The following is a 21,373-nucleotide window of genomic DNA, read 5'->3' on the forward strand; positions in this document are numbered from 1 at the left end:
ATTGATCCGATGCGATATCAGCACGAATCATATATACTGTTATGACTTATTTTGTAGTGTGGAATGTTAGAAAAGTCTTGATCAAGTGATGTTACTCAAACAGAAAACAATAGTCAGCAACTGTAGGTATGAGAAAAACTGACCCATTTATTATTAACCAATTGGTTACATACATTAAAGGTTAACCATCAACATAATATCTACAGTATTCTACAATTGAATAAATATAATATAATATATATATCTGAGTTTTTAGATGCAGTCCGATATAATCCGCTATTTGTTTTCTGGCTGATATCGGACCGATATCAATATTGGATTGGGACACCCCTAGGTAACAGTCAATACAGTTTTTAATTTCACATTAATATGCTTTAGATGGGCTCCGTCAATGGAAAAATCCAATGGAAATGTGTGATATTGCTCAATTATTGCCAATCGTGCAGCCATGTGATTGTAGATGATTCTGTTGTGATGTGTCACCAGGTAGAATGATCACCAGTTCAGCTAAGACACCATCAGCGAAACCTGTCCTTGTACCGGTGCCTGTCTGGATTAGAATGTGGTCATAATAGTCTGAACCACTTGTTCATCACAACACATTAAAAACACACTTCAGATGAACCTCTGCATTCATTTTCAGTCACAAGATAACATGATCACTAAAAGAACCACAACATGTAACACGAGATTATCCGCCAACAAAGTAGTCTTCTTGTTTTCCAGTAAAAACTAATGTGTAAAAGTGTGATATTGTCCCAGGAAAAGCATGTTAGACATTTTCGTGTCATGTTGGGGCTTGATTTTAAGTTAAGACGGAGAGGAAAAAAAACGTGTCAGATTGGTTTTTCCAGTTTTTTTTCTGTCCGTTTTTGTCAATCCCGGAGGCCCTGAATTTGGTGGCCATTAAAACCCCTCAAATAATTGCTTCCCTGAGACCATTTCAAGAGCACCCAATCATTTTCATTTTATTGCACATTAGAGTTTGGGCTAAGATATATATTTGCTGCCTGATGGAGCCCCACCAAATAACGCATACTACATCAAAGGAGTTGGCAATGTTGATGAGAGCGCAGACGGCTTCTAGTTTAAAAACCCACCTGCTCTATTTCTTACCTTGTGGGAAATTCAGACTTTTCAAGCGTAGGCGAAGCGAAGAGCTAGTCGTGTGAATAGATGTTTTCCTTAAATACACGGTGTATTTTTCTCCTTTTCTGCTGTATGTCAGTCAAGTGTTACTCAAGACTTGCTTGATGAGGAAAAATGTGTTATTTGGGGCACTTGTTTAAGAGAGTATATTTAATAATTGTGTGGAGTGGAGTAGGTTCATAACGTATCTGCTATCATTAGCTTGCTATTGCTAGCCGGCACTCAATGTACTTGCAATTAGGAAAATTGTGAAAAAACTAGTTGCTTCTTCAAACATTTGGTGAATAAAGTCTTTCGATGAATATTCAGATCTTGACTATTTTAAAACATACTGACTATTATTGGCTTTGGTATGTCACGTCACTCTTGATGCAAAGTAACAGCCAACATTTAGCTTCACTGGGCTCAGATTAAAACTGGACACAAGTCAAGATATATTTAAAAAGTGTAGGGCTTTATTTGTAATGAGACAAATTGCAGTTCCAATATGTTTAAATGGGAAAATTTCAATTTCATTTTGTCAATTAATCAATTACCGTTAAACTTACCAAGACGCCAGGAGAAAGCAGGATAGCATAATAATAAAGTACACGGAAAACAATAGTGAGGACGCAGATACGTCTTCACTAATTACTGAAAAAAGCCAAACAGCTAAAATCACCATCTTCTGAAAGCAGTCAACACTACCTACTGCAGCTTTATGTTTCACCAAGTCAACTATTCTCACCTTTTGTCATCTGTAGATTCTCTTTTTAATCCTCTGGGCAATAAGGCAGCGTCTGAAAGGCTGTGTGGTGAAAGCCAAAAATAAAAGCCCAGAATCTACCATGCTTCATTCTCTCATGAGTGAACGTACGTGGCAGCAAGAGAGCAAGCATGTCTGTGTGAAATGCTAACGTGACTAGCCTGTATGAGAGAGCACACCAGCCCTCAGCTGTGCTCTGTTTTAGCATGTGTTGAAGTGTGAACCGCTGTGGCACGGTGTCAGAACTTTGAAACATGAGCCAACTTAGAACTAACAGTGATGTGAATACGTTTTCTCCTTCAACCTTCCACTTTAGTTTGTTCTGGTTAAGCAGTAAATAACCTGATATCTGAAGCAGCGGTGCCCAACCCTGGTCCTCAAGGGCCCCTGTCCAGCATGTTTTAGATGTTTCCCTCTTCCAACACACCTGATTCAAACAAGTAACTCATCATCAAGCTCTGCAGAAGCCTGATAACGATCCTGGTCATTTCAATCAGGTGTGTTGGAAGAGGGAAACATCTAAAACATGGTGGACAGGGGCCCTTGAGGACCGGGGTTGGGCACCCCTGATCTAAAGAGTGCCTCGTCATTGAAGAATTGCTGAATTAGGAACTTTAATCAAATAATGGTTAACAAAAAAGGCCTAAACACTCGGGCGTAATGTATGTAGAGCGGGCTACGTGGTTGTCAGCAAGGCCAGTGAGCACCTACTCAGTAGGGCTTGGCGGTATGGACCAAAACTCATAACTTGTTATTTTCCCTCAAAATGGCAATGTATGATTCAATTCTCAATATTTTAACTTGATAAAGTCTTACCAAATGAAATGCTGCTGAAAAATGCTACACAAACAACTGCACAATATGTGCCACCTTTGGCTTTTTCTCCTCTAAGGGACAGTTGTACTTGTGAGTGAGTTCTGTAGTGTGGCTTGTTTCGAGGAAGGTCTGGGTTATGATGCACTCAGAAATCCATTTATAACATATAACAATACAATGAAATAAAATAATAAACTCTTCCCTTAGCATCTCAGCATAGTGCGAGTAAAAAATTGAACATGTCTGTGGGACACATACAGCCTACTCAAAGGGTAAACAAATGTAAACAAAGAGGGGGCTGACTCACACCGCAATGTGAAAAAGTCCGAAAAACTGTGGTGGAAAAATGTTTTTAAAAATTAAATAAAAAAAAAAAAAATCAAACTCAAATTTGGAATTGAATTGCAATTAAACATTGAGAATTGTAACTGAAAAATGTAATTGACCCCAACCCCAAAAATCAAAACAAAAACCACTTTTTTTAACCAGGAGAGTCATATTGTGAAGAAGAGAGTCCTGGATACAGTGAGATTAAAGGGACTTGCTCAAGGCCAGCACTGACTTTTTTTGCAAAAAAAAAAAAAAAAACTTATTCTCTAATTAGGGAATCTGTCAAAACAAATCCATCATTAATTCAGTTGTCCTTTACTGTATACATCTGTATGTACGATGATGAAAAGGGCAGTGATTCAAACCCTTCTGGATAGTCTTGGACACATCGTTAGTGATGTTTCCTCGAGGTGCTGAATCACACCACCTCCCCCTGGCTACCATGCTGAGGTAGAGAACCATTGCCCCACTTCTTAGACCTTTTGATCCGAACCCACCTCCACTCATCGCTGCTCCTGTGATCTGAAGCATGATGTCAAATCTGCACACAGAGAAAGCTTCTGCACTGCCCCTCAGTGGGCCCACTGTTATCAATCCATTCCGCAGGTGTTGGCTAACTTGTTGTGAGCTTCTTTAGATTCTGGAACCTCATACCAGTGAGTTTAGGACGTTGGCTCGGTTATCCACAGGTCTGTCTGTCTAGGTTTAGCCATTGGGGAATTGGCGTTCCCATGCTGAGACATTGTTACAGCGCTGACAAACTTTGAGCAGACTTTCTCACCAAGTGCAAATCTTTCTTTTGACAAACGAGCTTTTTCCAGAACAGATTCGACTTTCTTCGCGAGTAAATTCAAATGTCTTTCTCTAATTAGGGTATTTGGCAAAACAAATCCATCATTTATTCGGTTGTCATCTGTCCAGACGTTTGGAAGTTCCCTGTCTTTATCTTTTGCTTTTGATGGACCCTTGTCTTCATGTTGTGCGGCAGCGCTGGAGAAAGATGATGACGGAAAGGCGAGTTGAGAAACAGTGTTGCTGGTTTATTTTTTTAGTTTTTTTTTTCCTGCAGTGGCCAGCAGATGGGAGCTGTCTGCTCCATCCTGGCACTGCTTCTGTATGATGAGAGCTCAAGAATCCAGCCATTAAACACACAACAGATGGGACGTTTTCCATCTTCTACCAAGCACTCATTAAGCCCCCAAAAACATATAGTAGAGTAGACACATGCAAACATGTTGTCTAATTTGAAACAACAAGAGGAAGTAGTCATTCACTGATATAGTCGAATTTAATTAATTTTGTATTGAAAAACTAAGAGATTGAACCATTCTCAGACCCTTGCCTTATCAAGTCAAGTGATAAATGGGTTTTTGAGTTGGTGTTAATCAAAGTTGAGCGTTGGGACAGATGGTGTTTGGGATGGGAGCACTGGTAGGACGAGTTGCTGTTGACTGACACGCCTTCCTCCCACCACATGACTCAGTGGGACTCATTACTGCAAAGGGGCCTAATTACCTTCAGACCTAATCTGTGTTTAAAACCTGCTGCTTATTGCTTTTAATTACTGTAAAGGGCCGACCAGGGATTGAAATGCATGAAGCATTTTTCCAACATGCCTCTTGTTTGTTAATGGAAGAATGAGCTCATACAAGCGTCGGTAAAGCATGCTTTGAATACGTGTTGCTGCTGCACTCTTTCTCTTGTATTTCAGAGGCATTACAGTGCATATATTCTGATCTAAGGACATGTGTGCCTTTCAGGGAGTCATTTGTGACTGTGTGCAGGCACTTTTCACAGTTTTCTACTCATTCTTTGTCTTTTTCTGCCTCAAGGACATTTTTATGCCGTATTTGTTGTGGTTAGTGTCTTCCCTGCTGTTTTATGGTTGGTTTATGCATTAAGATGAACTGTCAACTAGTTTTTAACAATCCTATGTGCTGAGGCATCTTATAATACGACTCGTTCCTGTCGTTCCTGCCACTCTGCATTAGTCAACACCTAATATTGTTTCAGTGGTCCCCTCCACTTTGAGATCCTTTTGTGTTGTGTTATGGTTTTTTTTTTTCTCTTGTTGTCACTGACAGGCACGTCTGCGTTTCTACATGCAAGTCAGGTGCAGCATTGAAAATCCTTTTGTTGTACTTTTCTGACTTTTTGTCGCTGCACCCACAGGGATGTTGCACAAACACCAGTGTAAACACTTTCTTTTGCTTTCGATTTGGAAGGAACAGCAGGAAGATACTTATACATGTTTAAATACATGTAGAAAATACTCATTGTTTGCCAATAGAATAGTGCAAAATCTGATGGATGAAGGACTGCAATTAAAGGCGTGTTTATTTAACTTTTATTTAACCAGGCGAGGACAGATTTAGAATAATGTACTTATGATATGTATTGTGTAGGTGGGGCTTCCATTTTTCCATCACCAGAGAAACTGAACATTGAACGAAAATAGTTCTAACACGGAATATATACTGTGGATTGTTTCGCCTTCTAAAACATCAGAAAACACAATATTTACTAGATTTAACACATTTAGCCATTTTTGATGAGGGTCCCAATACAAGTTTTTTCACTTTCGATTCGATTACCGATATTGCAGCCTAGAGTATTGTCCAAGATCAATACCAATCCGATCGAAGATGTTAGATGCTGGCCAATCTAATCAGATAACACATTTTTTGCTAATATTGGATTGATCTGTATTGGATCGGGACAGCTTTAATTTTGTGGCATTATTTGTAGACTCTTAGTATGTCTGTAAAACATCAAATCAACAAAAGCCGACAAAATGGGAAGGATACGAAAAAAGAGTAAACATTTTAAATAGAAAATAAGATTTATTGATTTGTTGGATTTACCCATGTCTCGAAGTATGTGCAAAGAAACTGTCTGTAGGGTCTCCTTTCTCTATTTAAGACATTTTCATTCTGATATGATATGTGGGAAGGGAAGAAGTGTTTAACTATCCTCTAAAACAGTGGTTCCCCATCTTTACATCTCAGGTAGCCCCCTTGGCATTTTTGTCAAATCATTTGTCATATTATGAGTACCTTCTCAATCATTTCATATGCTTTTTCGCTTAAACCCCTAAATGTGTCTCAAACATTGGTTCCCTAACGCTTGCTCTACAAATTTAAAACAATGCCTGTGATTGAAAATGGAATTTAGTTGAACTACAACTTTTGTGATTACTTCAATAGTAAGTAAATAGTCTCCTTTTGTAAAATGTAGCTATTTATTGTCAGAAGTTTGATAAAATGGCCTCTACAGCATAAAATAATTCTGTTTCAATAAATCACAGTATTTTATTAAGCTATAGTACTGTTAGTTTATGGTGACTTAGCCTAAAAAGGTACAAGGAACATTTCCTGATTATTTTAAAATGAATTGTTATATCTTTTCGCGTACCCCCTGCAATGTGCTCATGTACCCCTAGGGGTATGCAAACCCCTGTTTGGGAACCACTGCTTTAAACTGACCTAAACAGACAATGAATTAGCTCAGTGTTCTGGTAGGTCAGAGTTCAAAACTGTGGATTCAGCTCTGGATGTTTTTGTCTTCTTTGTTCTGCGTAAATTAATAAACACTTTTCTATAATGAATGGTAAAGTTAGCTTCTGGCCTCACACACATTTCTCTGTGTTTTTTTTGTGATTGTTTGACCAATTGTTAGTTAGTTTTTGTGCCTTGGGGCTCAGGTGAAAAGTCAAGTGTCCTCCTTGCTATGATGTTTCCCTTGGCTGACCCTCTCTGTTGGGAGGATAGAAGAGCCCGACGGGGCTTTGTGTTCTGACCCGTGCTGGTCGTCTGATTTCTGTTCTCTGATGGAAAGCTCAGGGTGAGCGCAGCTGTGGGTTTTATGCAGCAGGAGCCTGATTGTCCTCTGTCTGAATAGAGATGTATCCCTGAAAGTGTCTGCTCGCCCTCTATTACTCTTTATTTGACCAACTTTAGTCTGTTTCTTCTGCTGCAGTGTCATCCTATGTTCCCAAAGTGGGGCATGCAAATTCTCATAGGGGGTACATTAATGAAAAATAGAATATATATATAAATCAACCAGCAGTCAGGAGCCTCCCTGCATTGCCACAAATTACACATTGACCGATGTAAGACTACCCATGGTGACAGAGAAACAATCTCATCAAAAAAGCGCAAATATGACTGGAGCTACATTGTTTTACCCACTAGTGGAACAAATCAGAGCTGGGCCGGGGGCGGAGCAAATGACCGGGCCCTTTAAACCCAAATAATAAAGCTCATGATAACATCTTTTTACAACATACTGTACACATGCCTGCAACAGCAGGGCTTACAAGCTTCGGCTCCACGGAAAACGACTGTCATTTTGAAGTCCATCAAATGTACATGAAGTATAACAAAACAAGAGAACAACACACATTAAAAGCAGTTCAGCACCACGGATAACCACACCCATTTTAACCATTTCAACTCAGAGCCTGTATCACTATTTGAAGGGCATACGACGAGCTTTGCGCTGCGCGAACTCGTCCACGATGTTCTGTATGTCCATTTTCTTTGCTCTCTCATTCTCTATGGACATCCACTCAGTCTCTCCTGTCCCACTGTGCTCCTCAAGTGGTTTTTAATGCGTTTTAACTTGGACAATGAGCGGGGCAACCTATAGGCCCATTTCAATGTGGACAAACATGACATGTGACTGATGTATGCGTATACTCGGTGCAGAAACCATGTTTACATATGTGAAAAATGGCAATGAATGAACCGCTGTTAAGGCTCATAAATAGTTGGTAGTATGTAGAAAGCTTGTAACCTGAGGACGCGGCCGCTTATTTAAGGAAACTCACTTTAAGTACAGCTGAACCATTGCGGGACCCATGCAGCATTCCTGAAAACGAATAGTTATCCAATGTGCGCTCCAGGCCCGATGTTCAGTGGTCAGACATTTATACATATCTGATAAAAAAATAACCCCAGTGTCTATACGAAAGAAAACCTAAAAGCATACAAGCACACTCTGGACGCCTCTGGGCACAAGGCATGGGAGGGCCCGCCTTCTCTCGCTCCCCTGAGCCGTGGTTATTATTCTTTTTTTTATTTTTATTATTATACATTATTCCTCAACAGGATAGGTAAGATTCATAGACAAATTTTAGTGTAGGGCTACATTGTATGTGACTTCAAAAAAAAAGTAAATGTTGCGGCGAGTTGCAGGTGCTGCGCGCCAATGACTGATGAAAGTAGAGTCTAATCTTTCAGATTCCAGATTGTCATAGTACAAAATATTCTGTGGGTCTTGAAAGATGAGTTAAAATCATCTAAAACATCTGGCAATATGGGGTTGGCTGCTCTGAAAATGGCTGGCAGTGAATGAGTTAATGACAGCCTTCATGATACCTTATTCATGCTAATGACAGCCTTATGTATAAAACTAAGAAATATGTCATTATTGGGTTTATTTCATCTTTTTAAGATTTCAAATTTGAGTAAAAATTAGGATTTTTTTTCCAATTTTAGATATTCTATGCTCTTCTATTTTCAGGGCAAATCTCTACTTCAGGACCGTGTTTAAAACAGCCTAATTTAAAAAAGGCAAACCCAGTTGTCACTTTTTGAAAATTCCAAAAATCTATATAAATGCTGCTGTCCATAAACCTTCCTGTTGTTTCTGCTGCATGTATATATATATATAAGTTTTATTATACACACATGATTGTATCCAATCAGACTGTGGGCAGGAGGTAGCAAACAGTATCATCATCATAAAATAGGAGAAATGATTTTGGCCGACAGAGCCAGATGCTGTTGATTTCATGGCTCCGCGAAACATATTTCGATTCAAATCGGCATGATAATCAGACAATTAGGAGGCTGATTGAGGAGAGCCACGGGAGGCCAGAGTGAAGCCAGTAGGAAAAGCAGAGTCTGACTGGCTGACGTAACCAGAGTCTGGGTGGTGTGTGAGTGAAAGAATGTTCTCCAGCGTTGTCAGATTTGACTTTTCAAATCCTTGTGAAGCAAGACTAGGAACCTTAAAGATGTGTAACAGAGCTTATCCCTCCGTCAGTATTCACCGCAGGGCTTTGCATCGTGGTAGGAGGAGGAGCTGTGAAAGCAGGATTTGGGCGGCGTTCTACCGACGGAGATGAGAATCTTCTCCCCAGATTACACGTTTAGTCCGTGGCTGGGAATTTATCCCGCTCAGCGCTAATCTGAGTCGATGTGAAACCCACTTTTGCTACTTTTTCAATTCCTCGCCTGGCAGAAAGCATTACCTGTTACAACAAGTGCACAAAGGGAACATTGCCAACCATGTGTGGAGTCTTAGGAAACAAGGAGTTCAGGCAATAACTCAAAGCCCATCTTAAAGAATACATCTGGTTAAAATGTTGTAGAAATCAGTAAGTGATAAGCCACTGAAGTATGTGACATTTACAGGTTTGCAGATGTTCTCCAGCTGGTCCAACCTGTGAATGTGTAAATATATTAATGGTCCCCACAAAGATGCTGCTCTGCAGTGATTAAAAGGGAGAGTAAATGTATGACGTGCGTCAATTTTAAGGTTCTAAAGGACCCATTCATCATGTTTAAAATATGCTTGTTTATTTAGTTTTTTGGAGTTTTCGTTTTCTGTTGATACATTTCTTCCTTAAATGTGTCCAAAGTAGTTGTTTTTTTAAGGGACTGTTCAATGAGCCTAGCATACATGTTTTTGGATGATGGGAGGAAAACCATCAGAAATGATCTTATAGTCATATTAGGGCGTCTAATTTTTTGTGATCACGAAAAAAACTGACGTAAAACCAGAATTCACCGAAAAAAAATTGACACGTTTCTTTTTATTTCGCTTTCTTTCTTTAAAATCAGATCTCAACATGATACAGAAATCCGTCTCATGCGTGTCCAAGGACAATATCACACATTTACATGTTTTTTCTCTCCGGAAAACGGTGTGACAAACAGAATCCCGTCGCACTTTTCTCGCTACGTGTAACGGATCGAATAGTGAGCATGTTATCCTGGCATTTGGTGCAAAACTTGAGGGTGATTTGTTATGTTTTGGGCCCATATCACACATTTCCATGATATTTTTCATGTTAAACGGGTGGCTGAGGGACTGGCTGTGCGGCCTTACTGACGTGTTGAGCTCTTGCAACTTCATCTCGCGTGATTTCAGCGTAACTCGTGTTTTTGTAAAACACCTGAAGCATTAAAATGGTGAAATTAATAAAAGTAGTTGACTCCATTAACCCTAATTTGTTTCGTACAATTTGAGGAAGTTTAATAGATAGTAAAGGAAACAAAAAATCGGAAATTTGGGAAATTTTGAAAGGATAAAATAAGCTTAGAATATAACACTAAAAAGTATATCATTTGTTTGGATATGAACTTGGTTATTTAATTTTTTTGTAATCTGTTTCCTTAAGAAATTATTTTTTAAAAATACCCAGAAAATGTGCAAAGTAGATTTGTATGATTTTTGATGTTCTATACAACAGAAAGTACATTTTAAAAAACAGAACAAAAACGGACATATCCACAATCAGAGAGTATGGATAGTACAATAAAATACATAGACTCAAATATAACAATATTTAGCTTAGGACAGGCCTGAAATAAAGTGACCATTGCAGCTAAAGTGCAAATGTGCTAATATTTGTTCTGGTTCGTTGAAAGTTAAAGTGCTAATATTATTGCACATAGGACATAGCCCTATTGCACATGGTTAAAAAAAAATTCTATGTATGTAATATTGATGATGCACATATTTAAGTGTAATCCCTGTTTGTTTATTTACATCCACCGTGGAAGCATTAACAATATTCTGCACCTATTATAAAAAGTACAATCAGACTACAGAATCTCACCAAACTCCTCCGTGTCACGTCCAACCGAAGGGCATCTCAGAAGGTTGGAAATAAACTGACTCGTAAAGACTGATTTCATGCCTCAGCGACGCTTAAATAGCAGATCAAAGTTTGAAATTCACATGAGAAGCAGACAGTTCACTCACTAATGCCTCCAGAAGAGCTGTGGGTGAAATGATGGCGTCGCGTGTGTTGCTTCCCTCGAGTGCTCACCAACAGAGAACGTCTACAGTTAGTTTTTTAATCTGGGCTCCGGCACCGTGCGTGATTTTGATTTAAACTACATTCTTTCTGTCTTTTCTGTTCCACTGCCTTCTGAAAAGCACCTCCTTGCTATACATCTGAGTGGCTCCGTGTCTGTCCTTATCGCACTAAACGCATTTCTTCCTCCCACACTTACTATTCACTGCATGTCAGGCTCACTCTGAGCCTCGCGGTCTGCCTCGGCTCTGCTGAGACGCCCAAATCAAACCTCCTCGGTTATTTTTTTTTTTTTTTTAATAAAAACCAACTCATCTTTGAGTCAGAGGCCGCTGCCGAGCTGCTGTGATGCATGCGTCTGATGACCTCACAGGGCTGTATCACTCACCAAGCTTCAACCTCAAGAGCACCAACACCCTTTTAATAGCAAACGCAGCTTCGTGAGTCCAAACTGGTTTATGTTTGAGGCGGAAAGGACCAGAATACTGAAGCAGTAGAAGTCTTTGTAGCTTATCAAGGTCCGACAGATTAAGAGGCTCATCATCATCCATGAAGATTTATGAGCCCTAATTTAATGGAAGGGAATTAGTGAACATTTACCTTCTCACGTCTTTAATAATGAGCTCTTAACTTTGCTTTTTCTTTGCTCTTCTCTCTCACAGGGAATCCACAATGGCTTCTGGGATTAATCTTTGCTCCAGGTAGAAGTAACCACAACGTCACGTCTCTTATCCTGGGAAATCCCATCATGGAAATGCTTCTCGGTTGATATTTGTACGTTTTTGGGTTTTCCACCATGAATCTTCGAAGATCCAGCAGGACTGCGGCTTTCCTCGTTTGGATCTAGACTTCGGTTTCGCCAGGTGGTGGTGGGGGGCGGCACAAGGAGGACCTTTCCCCTTTTGGAATACTTGGATACGTGTACAAAACCCAGCACCACCATGAGGATACCCAGCACCTCTTGCCTGTGTCCCTTTCTGGTCTGCCTCTGCTTCATCCAGAGGAGCTACGGGACCGGCCACCATGTCCCCGTCAAAGTGCCGTCTAAGAACCAGACCAAACTGCCCAACGGAGAGACCGAGGTGCACCACAGGCCCAAGAGAGGCTGGATCTGGAACCAATTCTTTGTTTTAGAAGAACACTTGGGACCAGATGCCCAGTATGTGGGAAAGGTAGGACTTTCTATCCGTCTTCACTTGTTTATTAAGAAATTGGTTTATAAGCTACAAGCTCTATTGCGTCATATTCTTGTTTTTCAGTCTTCTGATGTGGAAATCAGGTCTCATTTGCAAAGGTGTGTGCTGGTTTTTCCCCTGACGGTGTGATGATAGACCATCCCCTGCATTCTAATGTCCAAAAATATGTTTTATTCTCTGTAATTAAGGTGAGCCTTTCAGTGTGTCTTCTCCTGCAGCGCAGCGAGAGAGAGAGAATAAGCCTCCACATCCAGCTATCATGAAATATTAGATCCAGTCTCTCGGTGGGGAATAAACCCAGATTTGATCTCTTGGTGGGAAATGCAGCACAGCAGAGAGGAACTGGACACCAGTTCAATAAAGACGATGTAAGCCCGGGTGCTTCATAGCGTGGAAATTCACTGAATGTAATTCCAGGGTCATTTCCAAGTGACTGATGCTGTTCGCTGTGGGAGATGAAGTAGGAAGTGGGTGTTCTGCTTTTTGCATGTGTGTCTCCTAGCGTGTGCGTCGACCCCATTTGGGTTTTTTTTTTTCTCTCGGTCAGGAAGCTGGTTAAGCTCAAAGATTGGCCGCCCTTATCTCCTGAAATGTGAAAATATGCCGCAGTGATCATTATTCTAGGCACTCAGACGCCGACTAATCCTCAACCGCACTGAGAGAAAGAGAAAAGCACGTCTCTGACTGCATATCTGGCTGTAGTTCAACAACAGGCTGTTTGAAGGACAAGGGGAAGAATGGGAGGGATGACACGCTCGGACCAGAGGCTGAGCGTGCAACAAATCCTACAGCAAACATCGCTTTTTGCTCACTTATTGCATCAACCTTCTTTAATGGCATGTGTCCTCCAGAGGTTGGCAGAGAAAGGCTGGGCTATGGTTTTTCATATTTTTTTAGTCATGTCATTGGATGCAGGAGTGAAGCATAAAATCCCCACAGTGACTTTGAATAGTTGAGGGATTGTGTTGGCAGGAATGGCTGCTAGTATTTTTTATTTTCTGTGCATCAATTTCGTCCACTGTTTTGGATTTCATGATTAATGAAATTTAAATTTTCCTGGCTATTGCTACCTTAAGGGCTAATGCTGCTGTGTGTGCGCGTGTGTGTGTGTGTTAATTTGTGGTGCTGATGAAGGCAAAATAAACAGCTAATCCTTCATGAAGATACAGCTCAGGGAAGGAACCTAAACGGTATTAAAAAATCAATTTGACATGCGTGGTTAAAGTGTTGAGGTCTCCTGATACTTTGCACAAAAAGCGCTTAAATGTCGTGCTGGCATACACTGTCCTAATGTGGCCAGGAGACACAATGACCCTTAATTAGGAGGAGGAGGAGGAGGAAGAGGAGGAGGAGGAGGAGGAGACGCTTCGTTAATAAACTGCAGAGCTGCTGCAGGGAGTGAATGCACTTTTCACACCATCTATAATCTCTTGAAACTCTGATTAGATATTTTTTCAGCACAGATTAATGTGAAGATCATTTTGTAAAAAGAAATTGTCAAATCTGTCTTTTATAATGGATGCAGTAATCACTACGTCAGTTTGTCAAACATGTCAACCTCCATAATTGTGCATTTAAAGTGTTTTATAGCTTCTGAATCGACTCTCATTCGTAATAGGAAAGATCACATATTGGGTCGAGTCGGTGTACGTTTAAATGTAACCAGAGCAGTACCACCACCAACCATGGTGGGGGGGGGGGGGGGCAGTGTGGCTTCTAGGATCTGTTTCAAAATTGATCTGGAAAGTGAAAAAGAGACGTTACGGTGAAATGATGTAGAGCCTCCGATTTAACGTTAAACATTTTCCCAAATTATATTTCTGCGTTACTTTACAGTTTCGTACCAAACGCATTAAAAACACGCTCCAGATGAAGCTGTGATTTGTTTTCAGTCACAGCATAACCTGATCCCAAGTCTAACCTTAATTTGTACTGTAGTTTAAGATTTTTAATGGGATCATTGGCATAATTTGACATTTTTGTCAATTTTTCAAACTGTGTAGATGCGTATTCACCCATTTTCAAGTGAAAATAGTGTTTTAATGCGTGATATTGTCACAAACATGCAACGTTTCAATGTCATATAGGGTCAAATTTTAAAGTTTCAGGACATGCATTCTATTTTTTTCCATTCCGATCACGATGCTCCATTTGTTACATTTAGAAGCCGGTGAGAGACATCAACCATTTGAACGTATTGTCAATTCTAAAGAGATTGTAATAATGCACCTCACATGGTTTTCACCAGGAATTTTTTTGCAGCGTAGGGGGATCGCGAGGTCTGCAAGTGTTGTAGGAAGTAGGGATGTCCAGATCCAGTGTTTTCACTCCCGATATGACAGGGACATTGCAGCCTTGCGTATTGGCTGATACCAATATTGATCCGATACGATATCCGCATGAATCATACATACTTTTATTACTTATTTTGTAGTGTGGAATGTTAGAAAAGTTTTGATCAAGTGATGTTACTCAAACAGAGAATCGCAGTTGGCAACAGTAGGTTACTTTGTTGAAGTGTCACCTCTGGATAGAAGTGTTGGGGTGGAAAATTCTATCGGAGAGCTTATATCTGCAGTCCGATAAAATCCGATATTCGTTTTCTGGTGACATTGGACCGATATCAATATTGGATCGGGACAACTCCAGTGGAAGGTCCGGGGCGCATCCCCCCCAGGAAAATTTGGTAATTTATAACCCTCCGACCTCCAAATTTTGTGAAGTAAAGTTAAAGTTTTTTTGTTTTTTAAATGTTCGTTATTGCCTCACTTTAAAGCCACTAAAAAATACACTGTACATTACACTGTATTGACAAGAAACTACATTTTCTTCAAAAGACTGATATAAAGACGTGCTTTTCAAATTTAAATTAGGTATTATTTCTCTTTCTGACCCAAACCCGCCAAATTATTATGACGGTACTGATTAAAAAAGGGGAAAAAAATAACCTGTCTCATATAATAACCCTGTCTCATATAAAAGTGTTGAACTTTTTTTTTTCCTACACTATTTATACCATAGTGACTGCACTGCCCCAGTGAACAAAGTGTATAACTTGTTAGCTAAATAAATGTTTAAAAACCCAACGGATTAAACCTTTCTTAGATGTATTTGAATAATAATAATAACAACATAGACCTAACAAAACAATGTGAACATAATTAGGGATGTAACGGTGAATTGTAAGGCAGTTAAAAATCGATTCATAGGTATCACGGTTCATATCGTTTTTCTGAAAATTGAATCGCATTACCTTTTTTTTATATATTTATCCTTCTCTTGTCCAAATGCTGAGGCGGCGGGCGGAATCTGCCACTACTTTCTTTCTGGCCACCTTCTACTCTTAAACATGTTTTTTTTAATTTACTTGTTTTTTAAATATCTTTTAAATCATAAATGATTCCTTACCCCTTTAGCACCGAAAGAATATCTGTAATATTACGTGAATATCTGTAAAAGTCACGTTTTTCTATTAGCTCTGTCTGCTAGCATAGCCTCTCTTCTTCACTGCACAGAAAAGCTGCATCCCAACCGAACACTGGGTTACCAGCGCCCTCTGCTGGTCCAAACAAATATCTGACGTAAATACAGTGCAGACTGTTTTTTTTTTTTTTTTTTTTTTAATCCAATTGTTAAGGAACAAAATACATTTTCAGTTGCACTTTTAAAAAGAAAAAAGAACTATTATGCAGTTTTGCATTGTTTACTATAGAACCAGAATTTAAATTAATAGGCTTCTTCATCATTTGTATTATTCCTTTATTTATTTCATTCAAGAATTATTTTTAGTGAAATTGCTTTGTTTTCAATAGTTTTTCAAGGGATTCTTTTGACAATGAAAAATAAAAGGAAAACAGTATAGTGTTTTCTAGTTTTTTTCCCAAAAAACATAAAGGAATATTTTTCAGTCCCAGTATCGTGAATGGAATCGTATTGGGAGTTGAGTGAATCGTTACATCCCTAGACATAATGCAAGTAAATGAGGATATAACAGCTTGTTTGTCTCAGTTGTCTTCATTTTGACTCAAAGTGAGTCCAGTTTGTTTGGATTATCGCATGTTCCACGACCTGAATAACTAACAGGACATTACGCCGCGTACACACATCAGGACTTGACTTATTTAGGGAGATTAAACTGATTTTCCATCACATGGAGAGAATTCTGAAATGTTTGAGGAACCACAAACTTCATATGATCTCTTGGTGAACAGGACAGCGTGTGCCATGTTCCAAAATAACATCACACGTCATACGGAGCTCAGGACTTGGCTTTCTTGTGCGTCTTTGACCCATTTTTTTTGTTTTTTGGCAAATAACAAGCAACACTGAGCGACGTTTGAGAGTCAGTGAAGTGGCCGATCTGTCAAGAAGACATTAATCCTCCTGAGGTATCCCATAATCCCCAGGGACACCACTCCTAGGGGATGATGCAGTTGGGAAAGGAGAGTTTGCTGCATTAGTGAGACAGTCAGGGACAGACGTGTCCATTTACTCTGTAGAAGACGCTGTGGATGTTTTTGCTCAGTGAGACGTTGTTTTCAGGAAATGCTCAAACAGAAACAATCAAAACTAAACAGAAAAGGCTTTGTGAATGTTGGATTGTTGAATTCATTCAATTTGCACCTTGTTTTGCTTCTGCCAAACACTCTGGAAATAGTGTTACTTCACCTCATTGTGGATCAGGAGGATTACCCCCTTTCTTTTCTTGTGACAACCTCCAGGAAAGGTGATAAATGCATTATTCATGTGTCTAAAAATGGATAGTGTGGTGACAGAATCAGGCAACTGTCTCCTATATACATATATACAGTCATAGCTCAGCAACGGGGAGGGAAATTGAGTTTCTCTAATATGCATGACTTGAAGGAAATTGAGTGTGAAAAAAATACGACAATCTTTTTCATGTCATTGTTTTCAATTTATATTCAATCTATATTTTGTCAAGGTATTTTTTATCATTACTATTATAACTTCTTTTTTTCAAAGTTCCTAAAAAGCATTCGTCAATAAAACAATTATAAATATCTATTAAATCTTTATCATGATGCAACTATTTTGTAGTCTTGAAGTCTAAATATAAGTATTACATATTTTTATTATGTGTTTTTGCAAACTAGAAACTTTGTTTTAATTTTCCAATTAAAGTAAGAGAATTATGCATCTAAACATGTGCCTGGGACGTGCATTAAAAGGTTAAAATGATGCTAAAAAAAAACACAAAGATGTTGGATGGACAATTTTTTTTCTACTCCTGTCTACTTTAGAGGTGCCCAAGTCCAGGGGTGTCAAACTTGAGGCCCGCGGCCCCAATCTTCTAGCGCGCCAGAGCTTTGTATGTGGCCAGCAGGAGGACTTAGTTCAAAATAAAAGCTGCAGAAAAAAAACAAATACATAAATTACAATCATTATTATGACATAACTCAGAGATATTTCAGTTTCTGAACATTTCTAAATTATTTTTGCCTGATTATCTGCTAAAATATTTTATTTAAAAAGAAAAAAAAAAAATTCACAAATATAACTAAATATTCACTAACTACTCCATTTTTTCACCAAAACCTTAAGATTTCTCACAAAGAGTTGCATAGAAATTCATACAAATGGCAATTTTGAAGAAGAATTGTGCAAATTCAACATTTCTTAAAGTCAAAACTAGACATGATAGTTCTGACTTGAGGGTGTCAACCTGGTTTTAGTTCAGGGGCCAAAAACTGACCAGTTTAATTTAGGGCTGGGCAATTTTGCCTAAAATGACTGCAGACATCAGAAATATTGTCAAAAGTGCAACTTTATTGCTGTGATGTCCTCAAGAGTTAAAATGCATAGAAGAGTCCCAAAATAAAAAGTAAATGAGGCTCTGTCATTCAACAATTTCAAGCTTCAACCCAGGTTTAAGCAAAAGTGCAACAGCAACTTCACAGTAACTTCAATTTACTACATCTTTTATAACATCTAACATACATATTTTATAACATCTGACATACATATTTTATAACATCTGACATCCCATAGCATCTCAGCATAGTGTGAATAAAAAAATGCCTGTAGTACACATATACAGCCTACTCAAAAAGGTAAACAAAGAGGGGGCTGACTCACATCGCAACGTGAAAAAGTCAGAAAAGGGTGGGAAAAAAGAAAAATATTAAAAATAGATAGAAAAATCAAAAAGTTTTTTAAAACTTGAATCTACAAATTTGATTAATCGATTAAATCTATTTTTTTGCCCAGCCCTAGTTTAATCTCAGGTGGGCCACAGATTTTAGGCGGGAAAATTAGAATCATATTTTTAGGAAAAAAAATTGAAATTATTTTAACAATTTGAGGTTAAAAAATGTGTCATTTATTTCATTAAGTTTGTGCATTTGGAGGGAATGAGATAGTTGGTGGTTTACACACAATTCATGTCTCACTTTCTCCTGCGGGCCGAGCTGAATGTTCTAAAAGGCTGGATTTGGACCCCGAGTGTCGAGTTGGACATTTGAGGAAATTCTGAATGAATTTCAAACATAGTTGAAACACTGAAGATTGAATTAGGGCACAATATTGGATCTAATTTTTTTCCTCTGAGAAATCTGAATTTTTGTGCTTCAGCCTCTGAAATGATGATTTTGACAGCTTTGATCTAAAACATGCAGGACAGAGGCTCTCCAGGACCTTTGATCATGAAATTCATCAGAAATCAACAGTCGAATTACTGTGTCCCTGCTCAAACCCAATGGTGCGTAAAATCTCATGTCTGCGCTGAGTGCAGACGTGCAAACATTTCTAAAGTGCATATTTCTGTTCATTGGCAGGAAATCCAAGCACCATTTTGACATTTGAGACCAAAAGCGTGTTTTTAAAAGCCGACGTTCGGACTGTCTCATTCCTGTGTCCATTAAAACTCTACGTTAGTTAGAGCAGCTGTAAGGCCATTAAATTAGTGTCAGAGTTGCTTCCGGGACTTTAAGAATCTCATTACCATACATCAAGAAGTCAAGCGACCTGCTATTATAGGACCATGGCTCATCTTCTCCTTGCAGATGTCAAAACAGAGGACAATGATGAGGGCGGGGCTTCATATGTGCTGCACGTCCGCAGCACGCCCCTCATCACTCCTCGTTGATGTATGGTCATTAGGCGGCCGCTCTATCATCACGGTTAACTGTGACGGGAACAAATCAAAGCAAAGGAAGGGGCTGCTCTGAGGAGCTGATTGGGAGGCGGCGTGATAAAAAAAAAAAAAAAAAAAGGGTGTTAATCAGACAATCAGGCATACCCACATAAAAGTGATTAAGTCTTTTTGAGTGAAGAAGAAGAGCCCTCCCCTCCCCCCTTCTTCCCTAATTGCAAATGTGAAGCCAGGACAGCAATCATGTGCCAAAGTGCAGAAGCTCTTCATTTCCCTCTGCAGTCTCTCACCTTCACATCCTGTTTACACCTGCAACATCAAAGACGTACAGTTTTAATGAAACCTCCCGGAGACGACACAAACTAAATGTCACTCCTGTTTTCTACTCATTACAAGAGTTAGAAAAATTACAAACAAAAGCAAACGCAGCCAAAACAAAGAAGTTGGGATGGCAGAGGTGCATGCTCAGTAGAATACAACCTGCACAGCTTTGCTTTATGTACAAAAGTCTATTCTGTGCATTTTATTTCTGCGTCACAATGCTCTTTTTCATTTTGTTTCCGTTTCATTATCCTTCCCTGTGTAGATAACTTCACTGCAGAGGTGGACTGGCCATTCGTTTTTGGGGTTTTTTTGGACGAGCGAGTGGAGGCAGACATGGTAACAAGTGGCCAAATATGGTCCAAAAGTGGCAAAAACGTGGCAAGAAAAAAGAGAAAATTGACTAAAATGGGCCAAAAGCAGTCAAGAGTGGGCAAAGAAATGGGTAAATAAAGGAACCAGGTGGTATTGTAATGGCAAATGATAGCTTAAATGGGTAAACAATAGTGACAAAGGGCTAAATGTGGCAAACAATAGTGGAAAAGGGCAAAATGTGACAAACAATAGTGAAACAAGGCAAAATGTTGCAAACAATAGTGAAACAAGGCAAAATGTTGCAAACAATAGTGAAAAAAGGCAAAATGTGACAAACAATAGTGAAAAAGGGCAAAATGTGACAAACAAAAGTGAAAAAGGGCAAAATGTGACAAACAAAAGTGAAAAAGGGCAAAATGTGACAAACAATAGTGAAAAAGGGCAAAATGTTGCAAACAATAGTGAAAAAGGGCAAAATGTTGCAAATAATAGTGAAAAAAGCAAAATGTGACAAACAATAGTGAAAAAGGCAAAATGTGACAAACAATAGTGAAAAAGGGCAAAATGTGACAAACAATAGTGAAAAAACGGCAAAATGTGACAAACGATAGTGAAAAGGGCAAAATGTGACAAACAATAGTGAAACAAGGCAAAATGTGACAAACAATAGTGAAAAAAGGCAAAATGTGACAAACAATAGTGAAAAGGGCAAAATGTGACAAACAATAGTGAAAAGGGCAAAATGTGACAAACAATAGTGAAAAAGGGCAAAATGTGACAAACAATAGTGAAAAAGGGCAAAATGTGACAAACAATAGTGAAAAAGGGCAAAATGTGACAAACAATAGTGAAAAAGGGCAAAATGTGACAAACAATAGTGAAAAAGGGCAAAATGTGGCAAACAATAGTGAAAAAGGGCAAATTGTGACAAACAATAGTGAAAAAGGGCAAATTGTGACAAACTGTAGCATTCACTGTAGCATTTGTGAGTAGTTGGTAAAATAATCCTGTACAGTACTGTATGTATTGTGTGTGTTTTGTGTAATAATGAGACAATGCTACAGTGAATCCAGTTGAAAATTTTCATAGAGGTACCTGGGAGGCTGTAGAACAAGAATGTGGTGGAGTTTGCTGACAATTAGATATACGAGATGTCAACGGGCGTTCTAGTTTTAAACCGCTGATGGCGTTACCGCAGTCACATCTGAGAGAGGTGAAGTTTGGCGTGTCCAGCAGACTAACACCTTGAATGGACTATTTCTGTAATTGCTAGACGAGATGGTGACAAGAAAGTGACTTAGCAGCTCCGGTAAGGAGTATGAAGTGTTTGAAGT

General features: G+C 39.0%; 1 protein-coding gene across 2 annotated transcripts in view; it reads left to right on the forward strand.

Annotated features, from left to right (window-relative positions):
- The window catches only part of LOC114454092 (cadherin-18), a 118,154-nt gene that overhangs the window by 12,478 nt on the left and 84,303 nt on the right, over window positions 1–21,373 (forward strand). The window contains exon 2 of one of the 2 annotated variants that reach the window (XM_028434270.1): window positions 11,756–12,265. The exons of the other annotated variant lie outside the window; for it this stretch is intronic. Within the exon in view, the coding sequence (XP_028290071.1) occupies window positions 12,035–12,265 (231 nt within the window). The 5' untranslated portion in view covers window positions 11,756–12,034. The remainder of the gene's footprint in view (window positions 1–11,755; window positions 12,266–21,373) is intronic. 2 annotated transcript variants of the gene reach the window in all.

The sequence above is a fragment of the Gouania willdenowi genome, chromosome 20, assembly GCF_900634775.1.
Source record: "Gouania willdenowi chromosome 20, fGouWil2.1, whole genome shotgun sequence".
Lineage (NCBI taxonomy): Eukaryota > Metazoa > Chordata > Actinopteri > Blenniiformes > Gobiesocidae > Gouania > Gouania willdenowi.